The 11,761-nt window shown below is 36.3% G+C and overlaps 1 protein-coding gene across 1 annotated transcript; it reads right to left on the bottom strand.

The window, feature by feature from the left end:
- Window positions 1-2,446: 2,446 nt before the first annotated feature.
- LOC140889553 (uncharacterized) lies at window positions 2,447-2,836 on the bottom strand. Its single transcript, XM_073297267.1, has one exon. The coding sequence runs from the start codon at window positions 2,834-2,836 to the stop codon at window positions 2,447-2,449; it is 390 nt and encodes a 129-aa protein (XP_073153368.1).
- Between the last annotated feature and the right edge of the window lie 8,925 nt (window positions 2,837-11,761).

The raw sequence follows: 11,761 nt of genomic DNA on the forward strand, positions 1-11,761 counted from the left end.
TAGTAGTACCATTTCTCAAATATACTCTATTTGAAATATGACATGCAGTGTTCAAGGCTTCAGCCCAAAAATGTTTTGAGATATTTTTCGAACTTAACATCACTCTAGTCATTTCTTGAAAAGTTCTATTCTTTCTTTCAGCAATTCCATTCTGTTGTGGAGTTATAGGAGAATAAAATTCATGAGAAATACCTCGTTTATCACACAAACTTGCAAAAGAAGAGTTTTCGAACTCCTTACTATGAGCAGCGTGAACTATGATTACCTTCAGCTTGTGTAGATTCGTAATCTTAGTGAGAAATTTCTTGAAGGCATCAAATGTGTCTGATTTTTCTCTCAGAAAATTCACCCAAGTATATCTTGAAAAATCATCAACACAAACAAACGAGTATTTCTTACCACCGAAGCTTTCAACATCCATTGGACCCATTAAGTCCATATGTATAAGCTCAAGACAGCGTGTTGTCACAAATGTTGACAACAACTCGTGTGACATCCTAGTCTACTTCCCTTTTTGACATGCTTCACACAAAAATGGAATACCGAATTTCAAATTAGGCATACCTCTAACATCATCAAGCTTACTTAGGTTCTTTAAAGTCTTGAAATTTGCATGACCCAATTTTTGATGCCATAGGTCAAATTCTGTCACTTTTGTGTGTCTACAAGCCATCTCTTCTCCAAGTTGATAATAGTTATCAGATGATCTTGTACCTGTCATTACAGACAAGTTAGAACTATAAAAAACTTTGCACAATTTCTTATCAAATTGCACATGCAAATTATCATAACAAAGCTGGCTTATGCTTATTAGATTTGCGTTTAATCCTTCAACATGAAGCACATTGCGAAGTTTAGGCAAACCAACAACATTCATTGTGCCTTTTTCAACAATATTCCCCTTCGAACCTCCTCCATAGGTTACTTTTTCACTTTTTTTTTCAACATAATCAGTGAGAAACTTTTTGGACCCTGTCATATGACGTGAACTACCGTTATCAAAGTACCAAGCACCTAAAACATTAGTTTTTAAAGCAGTATAAATCATATAACAGGGAATATCAGCTTTTGGTACCCAAACCTTTCTTACAGTAGATCTATTTCTGGAGATGTTGTGGGAGGGTGTTGGCAACACCTTCGGTCCAGATCTCTGTCTGTAGTCTTCTTGCAACTTAAAACAGTATGGTTTAATATGACCAGGTCTATGACAGTAGTGACAAATAAACTTATGTTTCCTTCTAGACTTTAAAGGAGCAGTAGGCTGTGGCTTTGATTTTGGAGGATCTGTTGAAGTGACCTTTTTAGTTGAGCTTCATGTACAGCAACTTTCTTTGACAAACACAGGATCTTTTGAGCATTCACCAACCTCAAATTTACTGTTCTCAAAGCCTAGTCCAGCTTACCATCTCTTCCCATTATGAGCAGTGAGTCAATCTTGGTTGTGCTTGAATTAAACTTGGTCAACGTAGCTTTAGCTTTTGCAAGTTCTTTCTTTACCTGACATAACTCTAGGTCCTTCTTGCTCAGCAAACTTTCAAGTCTAGAAACAGTTGCCTTTAAATCAGTGTTTTCTTTCACAAGAATAGTGTTCGACTTATTCCTTTTCAATCCAATCAGCATAAAGTTCTTCATACATCATCCGAGCTTCTTCCATAGACAATGTTTCATCACCTGAATCAACAGTACACACTTTATCAACAGTAGAGGAATTAAAACAAACTGACATTTGGGAGATGTTGCGGCCAGGTGTGGCAACTCCTGCGGCAACACCTAAAGGATTGACTTGAAAGCACTTTTTGCTTTCCAGTAAAGCTGTAAGGACTGTGTGACTTTCTTCATCTTCTTCAAACTCTCCATCACTCAAGGACGTGTTCATTCCTTTTCTAAGCGTGTTACCACACTCATTGGCATAATGTCCAAAGCCTTGACATGCATTACACTGAACAGTGTCTAACTTCTTTGAAGTAGACTTCTTCTTCCCTTCCAACATCAGTCGAGGCTTCGGAGGATTAGTAAACTTCCTTGGTGACTGTTCTGGTCCAGTGATTCTCAACGTCTTGTTAGAGAACATTGGTGCCTTAAGTTTTTTTATCAGATCTCTTAACCTTCTTCATTTTTTTTCAGATAATCATTGAACTTTTTGGTCATGAGTGAAATCGTATCATCCTCAAGATCAGATTGAAGAACTTCTTGACGAAATTGAACATACTCTTCATATGAGTCATTAGAAGCTTGAAATGCTATATATTTTACTTTCCTTCTTTTGTGCAGTGGTATTCATCTCAAACACTTGAAAAATACTCATTAATTCAGTCAACTTCATCTTTGAGTTGTCCTTAGCCCAAATCTTTCCATTGAATCTCTCAGGCACTGACCTAAGCACTTTGTTCACAAGTCTCTCATTGGCAATCGGCTCTCCTAGATTGAATGCTTCAGTGACCAATTCTCAAAGTCTTTGATCATACTCAGAGATTGTTTCATCTTCGCTCATACGGATATTCTCAAATTTTGAGTTAAGCAGCCTCATCCTTGTTCTCTTGACACTTTTAGACCCTTCACAATGTTTTTGTAGGGTATCAAATGCATCCTTGGCAGTAACAAAATAAGCAATAAGGCTGAACATACTCATGTCCATGCTGGAAAATATGGCGTTGATTGCTTTAGCATTAAAACTTGAAATTTGTGCTTTCTCGATTGTCCAAGTAGTTTCTGGTTTCAAGATGTAATCACCATCTTTATCCACGATCTTTGGAGCAGTCCAACCGGTAAGTATACTCTTCCATGCACGTTCATCCATAGCTTTGAGTAAAGTGCATCTTTGTCTTTCACAAGGCATAATTCGTGCCATCAAGAACCGGAGATTTCAAAATGAATTTGGAGTAGTACATGAGTCCATATTATTCCCTGTAATAAAATAAACAAAACAGCATCAGTTCTTAGTGTAACAAGAATATGTCTCTGATGCCACTTGTAAGAGAAAGTCGGTTTCATATAAACAGATTTAGGTGTTGTCATCAGGTGTTGACAACACCTTCAATAACACTTTGAGTGATATGCAGCGAAAATTAATAAAAGCGTGAATAAACTAAACTAGTAACAAGTTAAATAGACTCAGATATTTAAGCAAGAATATCCAATACTCTTGCGATGCCTCAGGTCAAAACTTTCACTAGAAAATAATCAAAGAGTTTACAAAACCCTAAACTAGTGAATTATTGTAAAATCAATTTTCTCAAAAACATGTGAGAAAATAAATAATAAAAACAACTCCTAAAATTCTATGCAAGATAGAATAAAAAAAAACAAAGCAAGGAGTTGGCCTTAGATGCCAAAACACGAGAGCTACAATATTCAATTGGTCTTCAACATGCTCTCAAACCTTCAAGGAAAATAGGTGAACACAACCATAAATCGAGCTTCAGAAAATCTTCAGATTTCTCTCAAAGTTACACGTTCATAAGCTCTCACAAGAACTCTCTTATCGGTCGTCTCTCTTGGGTGTCTCTCTTTGTAAGCCTTCACGCCTATTTTATAAATAAGTCCAAAGAATCCTTCTTCACATGGTTTCTTTGTAGACGTAGGATTCCTCTAGATTTGATCATATCAAATTTACAAAGATTGAGAAATAAATCAATTAGATATGAGACAATAAATATTATGATAAACTCAATAAGGAAATAAATAATAGTACACTTTATCTCCAAGAAACTTCAAGTCCAAGAAAGGCAAAAGACTAAATAAATCTTTTAAAACTTTAAGGAATTTTGTAGGAATAAATAATCCTTTCATAAAATATTTTGAAACATTTTTTCCATCAAAATGCCATCCAACACCATAAAAACATCAAAATATTCGAACAAAAAACGCTCAACCATTCAAAGATTTTAACCAAAAATATCCTTCAACCTTTCAACCAAAAATTCTGATTTCTTGCTTCAAAATCACATAAACCATGATAAACTTGAACGTAAAACATCAGTAATGCTTTACGTAGCACAATTAAACAACATACTCATGAATTTTCATGAATCATGCATAAATCATCAATCCATCGCAAAAGGGTTTACCTTGAAAATACATATACTCTTGAATGAGTTTCAAAATCATTAAAAATTTCCTGAAATGATTGCTTCGAATTAACCTGGATGGAAGGATGATCTAGCCTAGAGAATCGAAGAACCCTAACATTGGATGTAGCATTTGAAACATGAGAGGGGATTTAGGGGAGAAGTGACAGCGTTCTAAATGAGATTTAAGAAAGAATTTGAACGCTTATTAAATTTAGTGACTAATGAGTTTTCAACACGACACATTAGTTATAATTAAAAGCCTTAAAAACTCTATTATCCCAATTTTAAAATACACTGCATCAACTTAAAATTTATTTAAAGAAAATATTTTTCTTAATTAACTCGCTCGAAGGCCAGTTTCGTTCTAATTTCCAAAATTAAATAGCAAACATGAAACGTTTTTTTTTTTAAAAAAAAAATTAACATCATAACACGTAAGATTTCAGGCATGACGATAAAACACAAAATTAAACATATCAATTAAGTTTTCTAAATAACATGCATTATAATATAAATTAGTTTATCGTGATTAAGCCAGTGGACTTTTTGAACCTTATAAAGACTCACGCGCTTGTTCATCCGGGACTCGCCCTTCAGGAGAGGCTGAAGCTAAGAGGTCTTGCACTTGAAATAAATCTTAGGCTAAGAACACACACACCTTAGGTATGCTCTACCCTAGCTACTCTCCTTCTCCATCGCCATCCTCAACTCCTAAGCTCATCCACACCTCACCTCATCACCTTCCCACCTCCCTCTACTGCTCCACATTTTGGCTCATACTCAACTCCAACTCCCACTTTCACTCCAACTCCAACATACTTCGTCTCGACCACCTACCAACATGGGCCAATCTTACCATTTAGACCTGGATCCGGGCCTTGTTTCTTAGTTATGGAATCCAATTGTGCATAACATGTGATGGACCCATTCATAGGGTATCAAATACATATTTCATCGTGGTTTAAACACATCTTAAACTTATCCTATAATAGAGGTGTAAATTTCGAGGGGTTTGAGTTAGGTTGATTCACGATATCACTAAAAAAAATCTCAGTGACCCGAAAATGACCTACTCAAACCCCAACTCGACTAACCCAATCAATCAGAACCAAACCGATTTACTTTTATTTTTAAAAAATTAGTCAAATAAAAGTTAAAAACACATAATAATATTAATAATTATAACAACAACAACAACAACAACAACAATAATAATAATAATAATAATAATAATAATAATAATAATAATAATTGTTAGGATCGAAATATGTGTAGAGGGGGGGTGAATACACTATTAAAATTTTTAGATGATTCTTCGATCTGATTTGTAAGAATCAGACATAAGTTTTGTTGCTTAAAACTTTGATCTGCTCGAAAGATCTGAAATTGTCAGGTGGAAGAAATATTCCTCGCAGATTGAATACTTATAAGACTAAGGCAGATAAAATAATTTAAGTGCAGTGAGTAAAGAGATAGAGTTGTTTCTGGAAGTTCGGAGATGAATTCTCCTACGGTCACCCCTTCTTCTGTTTCCAGAAGGATTCCACTAGAAAACTTTGACTTATACAACACTTTATACAAATCCAATCCAATCAACCCTTTGAGAGGAACTCCTAGCAATACTCTCTCTCGAAGCAGAATAAACTCTCTGCTTTGAGTTTACAAAATGAAGCTACAAAATGTGCTTCGGTGGTTTGATCTGGATAGCTGTGAATGGCTTTGATCTGGATCGATTGTATGTGTTTCTTTGATCGATCTTTGAAATATGCTCTAACTCAAAATATCTAGACTTTGATCTAATGATGTGGGTATCTGAGTTAGTATATTGAGTGAAGGCTTTTTGACTTGAATGAACTTTGATTTCGATAGCTTGTGATTTTCACTCTTGGTCTCGTACTTGAATCTTCGAAATTGCTCGAGTATTTATAGCCCTCAAAAGTAGTCAGTGAGCCGCCAACAATCTCTGAGATTGAGCCGCCAGCATATCTCATTAATTGGCTCACAAATCTTGACTTTGATGGAGGCCGATCAACGTTCAAAATCTCATTGAATGATTTTGTCTTTTACTTCAACAACCTCAAAAACGGTTACTTTAAAGTGAGGCTTTGATCTGGTTGATGGCTACTTGAACTATCTTGATAGATCTGGTTTACTCAAGTGAAGGTCTGTTGAAATTGATCCGTTGTAATTCATTGTTCGTAAAGTGACGTGGATAAAATACTTGATTCATCCGGAATAGGACATTAGATCTGGCAACTTTAAGTTTTGATCTAGAAGAGTCCGAGTGGATTAGTCCTTAAAATATTTTATTACTTGGTTTTGTTTTGACTTGTTATTACCAAAACTTTAGAGTTTGATCTTCAACAATTTTCCCCTTTTTGGTGATGTCAAAACCAAGTTAATATTCAGATCAAAGTATGATGAGGATCAAAGTAGGATGAAGACGATAGATCAAAAATCTTTCCAAAAGTGTTCTGTCATAGATTGAATAATAATTTTAGACAAAATAAATGTGAAAAATTAATTTCCAAGAATATCGTTTCATTGATCTAATATACTCTGCTCTTGTTCTGATATGGTAGTCTTTACTTATTTCCCTTGCCTTTGTCCTTTGATGAGATAGCCTTTCCCCCCTTTTTGGCATCACCATTCTCTGATAAGATATCAAGTATAACAGTGAGTTGAGTACCAAAAGTATCATGAATTTGTTTGTTGTTGGCTTCAGTGGAGGCTTGTAGGCTTTCAAGTTTCCAAAGAATGTTCACATACTCTGTAGTATGATTCCTTCGAACATGCAATACTGATTCTCCTATATTAGTGACCATTGTGAGCATGTGTGACTTGAATTCTCTAAGCTCCGTAGATGTTTGATCTTGTTTGATTTGCAACTTAGATACCAGATTGAATAACTGAGTAAGAGATGCAGATAAAGACGTATCTGATCTGACATCAATCAGATGGTAAGAAGAAGAGCTGCATCTTCAGAATGAGTAGATTCACAAAGTTGAAGCATTGAAGCAGTAACTACAAGAGGCTCAAAAACAACATCCTCCATAATTGTTGATGAATCATCTGGATCTGAGATAGATATCTCTGAGAGAGTGGCAGATGGAAGAGCCAACTTGTCCTTGAATATGATGGTAATAGGCCTGAATATACTGTGAATTAGATCAGGTCTAACTTCCTTGAAGATAGAAGGCATATCCATTACCAAATGTTCGGACGAAACTGTATCCATTGATCTAGAAGATGATTCTTGAATTTGTTCTGCAACTGGAACAAAAGGAACAATTACTTGGTTCATATCTTCAGTGGAGGTCAGCATTTGTTCTGGTGGTTCAACGAGAGTTTCTTTTGTAAAGGAGTCCTCAATAGTAGTATTGTCCATCTGTGGTTCATCCATGGTTTGATTTTCGGATGAAATTGGATGCTCAACAAGTGATTCGTCAGGAACAGCTTGTGCAATCAACGGTTCTTCAATATCTTCAGCAGTAACCAAATGTTCTTGAGAACCAGATGGTGTATTTTGATGTGCATGCAAGATTTGATCACCCGATGAATCTTCTTGGTAAAGTGCGATCAGTGGTTTCTCAGATAGGAATTCCACATCAGATTGTTCTGTAGGAACAACATCAATAATCAGAGCTTCCTTTGGAGGATAAGTAGCTCTAACAGGTGAGACGGGTGGAGAGATTGTTTCAGCAGACAGACTAAGTTCTTCTGATAAGGTTAACTCATCTGTAGCAGAATGAATAGCAGATAAAGAAGACTGTGCTTGGTTTGGATCTTCCAGTGGAAAATCTTGTCTCATCAATTGAGCATTAGCAGTCAGCAGATGAGCGTCATTTTCTAGTTGATTAAGTGAGGCCGTTTGATCAAAAATATCCAAACTCGTAGGATTGAGTTTAGCTCTCTGTACCTGTACATGAGATCGAAGAATTCTTTCCTTAAGCCTGAGTTGTACAAATTCTCTTCTTTCCAGAGCTCTAAAAACAACTTGAGTCTCAGCCCACTCAAGGATTCGATTCTCAAGAGTTGCAATGCTTTCCAGCTTGACTAAATTCTTGATATTTGAGAAGAGATCCTCAGTTCGATGAAATACCCATTTGTCAAATCAGCAGTCAAATCAATTATCTGTTGAGCATTAGATAGTGGATTTGATACATCATCAGGCTTTTTGAAGAATCCAGATTGAAGAGTTGTGATGTTCATCTGAGTTACCAGAGGAACAACACTTTCCACCATAGAGATTGGAATTGCTGGAACTGGTGCAGCTTGAATAGGCAAAGGAATCCGAGGAGGAAGCCTGACTACTTTCCTTTTCTTCTGTGGATGAGGCACAATAATATCTGCAAGAGTTACTTGATCTGACTCTGATGCATCTAATTCAGGTGAATAAATCACATCTTTTCTCTTGGTTGTAGTTTTCCTTCTGGGTGCTGCTTTCTTGGGAGATGGGGTTTCATTGGCTGCTTCGATTGCCAGTGGCTTGGGTTCATCCGGGAGAGTCAAGTCTTCAATCTCATCTGAGTGAGACGTACCAAGTTTGAAGACAATCAATTTCTTAGCCCTGTACACTTCAATTGCTCTGTCATTCAAAGTCTTGTGCGGATGAAGTGCAGAGGAGGGTCCCAGATATACATTCAGATAATTCAAAATATCTCCAAGTTGAACCGCAAACCCTTGAGACTGGACTGCTGGGGCAGTAATCATAGTAGATAGAATATTGAACAGGACAGTAGACCAATTGACTGTAATACCACCAGAAATAGCAACCATAACATCAAATTTCTTAGATGTAATTGCATCAAAAGAACCTGCTTTGGCCACAAGAGATTTGGCCACGATGTCGTGCAATATTCTTAAGCAAGATATGAGATATAATTCATATAAAATAAAAGAAAATATTTGTGATTGGACTTGCTGTCTGTGAAATAATTGCGTGATTGTTCCTTTTCTTGCATAGAATATGAATTGTATTAAATTCAAAGAATAACGTCGATAAGTTTTGAAAATCTCAAGGAGGATTGACGCAATCCAAGAGATTTAATAACCCATAATAAATAAGCAAACATTGATTGGACATTTGGGAGGCTGATGCATCGGATGACCCTTCATCTCCTTGAAATGTGCCTATAAAAACAAAGCTAGGTGATACATTAGAGCCACAAGATAGAGCATTCAGAATATAATGGCCAATATGAATGATAATAACAATGTTCTATCTGTTGAAAAAGAGTACGAGATCCGGAAGGATCTGTACAAGAGGAGAGTGTTTGAGCGGTGAATGAGGATGTGGCATTTCCTTGATTTATTACGCTGTCCTCGCCGTGCTAACCTTTCTCCATTGTCTCCTGCAGCGCGTCTCCGTAATTATTCAAGGATACGATGGTGAAAATTCATGCTAGGTACACAAAGTACTCGAGACGTTCTGAAGTCTTCAGGAGTTCGGCTTCTCATTCTTCTCACAGAGCAAGATGAGATGCAGAACATATGCTTTGAGGATGACGTCTGCAATGGTCAAGGCTCCCTAAGTGTTTGGATGATCAACTGGAGCCGTGAAATGCATAGTAGGATAGATCTTGCTCGTGTAACTTATGAAACAGATCAATGAATGAAATGCAACAAGTTTATGTTTTTCATCTGTTTGTGTGTACTTGAACAAGCATATAATAATTATATAATTAAGCAGATATTTCAAATCAATTAAGAATTGATACCCGGTGCAGCGGAAGTTTAAAAATTTTAATTTTTATATATGGAACAATTCCATATCATGGGTATCAAAACTTTACGATTAAATTATACAAGTAAAATAATAATAATCACAATTAATAATATTTTACCTCTTCAAGCAAAGACTTGATTATGGACTCCAACAGAATTTAATCTGCTCTTCTTGTAAATTCCGGGAACCGATGGCTTCACGATCAATCTCCGAAATTAAGTCCACGAATAGAAAACAGAAACCCTCTGATAGATTGCACTAGAAATCAATCAGATGTTTATCGAAGAGAATAAACAGATTTGATCTGTTAATTCGGAATATAATTTTTCACAAAAATCACAGACCGAATTTTCTCAAAAGGGACAGAGGAATTCGAAAATTCCCCTTGAATATTATGAGTGATTTTTCGAAAATTGCAAGATGGAATTCCTTTGATTTTCGAACACTACTCATATATTTATAGATAATTTCTAGACTAGATTAAGTTATGATTATATTAGGACTCTAACTCCTTAGGGCCCATAATCCATAACTTAAGCCCAACAAGCCAAGCCTGTTATTATAAAAATTAATATAAAATTCATCGTGACTCTTATTGATAAACTGATTTTACCAATGTACACAGAAACCATTTCTGCATCTTTTAAAGTCAAGATAATTTTTCTGAATCCGAATTCAGTGATTTCCAAAAATGCCCATCCCTATGTCATTTTAGGAAATTCAAATCCCTTTTAGTTAAGAAGTCAAACTTCTCTTTCATTAAATTTAACTCTTTAAATTTAACTATCTCAACGGGGTTTAGTAATCCATTACTTGTGTGACCCTCAATGGTTCAGGGATACAGCTAGCCGTGGGCTCACAACTCCTTGTGACTTGGAACAACAATTTCCGACTTGCCCAACGAATCATGGTAAGAGTGTCTAGCAACATCGCCCCATGATTCCCTAGGTATCACTGATAGTGCCTGCAAGAACCAGTAGATTTTGGTTAGCATACAGTACGGTCCCTTCATCCATATATCCCGATCGAATCAACAACCATTGGTGCATCGAGAGTCGTTCGAGATTCGATAACTATGCATTACATCTTGGAGATCAAATAGTGACATCGCATGTGTTACTAGGAAAACCGAGTAACCTAAAACACATCATGTAATCGGGCCAGAGATTCGTCACACTAATATCTCCTCAGATCACATAGGATATCCACACTCGCAAGTATGTGGTGAATCCTTGACAACAAAGCATAGACTCCTATATGTGTCGTAACTGTACCCAATCCCTGAAAGAGTGGGTGCCCGGTTAGCCAACTTGTGGCTAAGGGTTTTTGTGACTCTATGTATAAACAATATTTTGTTTAATATAATTTACACTTTTATAATGGCATTGACTTTATCTTTCTTCATAATGTTATATTATGATATACTATTGTTGTTTTGATAAAGACCTTGAATATACTATAGTGTATGTAAGATGTGGTTGCACATGGGGATGGCTATCATGAAACACATCTTATAGTCACTGTATATTCTAAACAGTTCCTAGTCAATTGAGCCGTCCGCAAATAAGGATAAGGATCGCTCGAGATTGAGACTAGCATTTGCGATGCCGAGTACCACGTTTCATTGGTATGGAACATAGAGATGTTCAAAGCATGAAAATGGATATTCATATGATGAATGATCGAACTACCCTATTCGGACTTTCCAAGTGGTTATCACTTATCGAGTGGATAAAGTCTGCGGTTTTGATTGTACACCATTAGTCCATATTACTTGAAACATCATTGAGACTCTATATGCTAGTACTGTACTTTGACTCATTTACCGACTCTATTGGGGTCATCAGGTGTCGGGATTGGGTACAGTTACGACACATATAGGAGTCGATGCTTTGTTGTCAAGGATTCACCACATACTTGCGAGTGTGGATATCCTATGCGATCTGAGGAGATATTAGTGTGA

This window comes from Henckelia pumila, chromosome 3 (genome assembly GCF_033568475.1).
Source record: "Henckelia pumila isolate YLH828 chromosome 3, ASM3356847v2, whole genome shotgun sequence".
Taxonomy (NCBI): Eukaryota; Viridiplantae; Streptophyta; class Magnoliopsida; order Lamiales; family Gesneriaceae; genus Henckelia; species Henckelia pumila.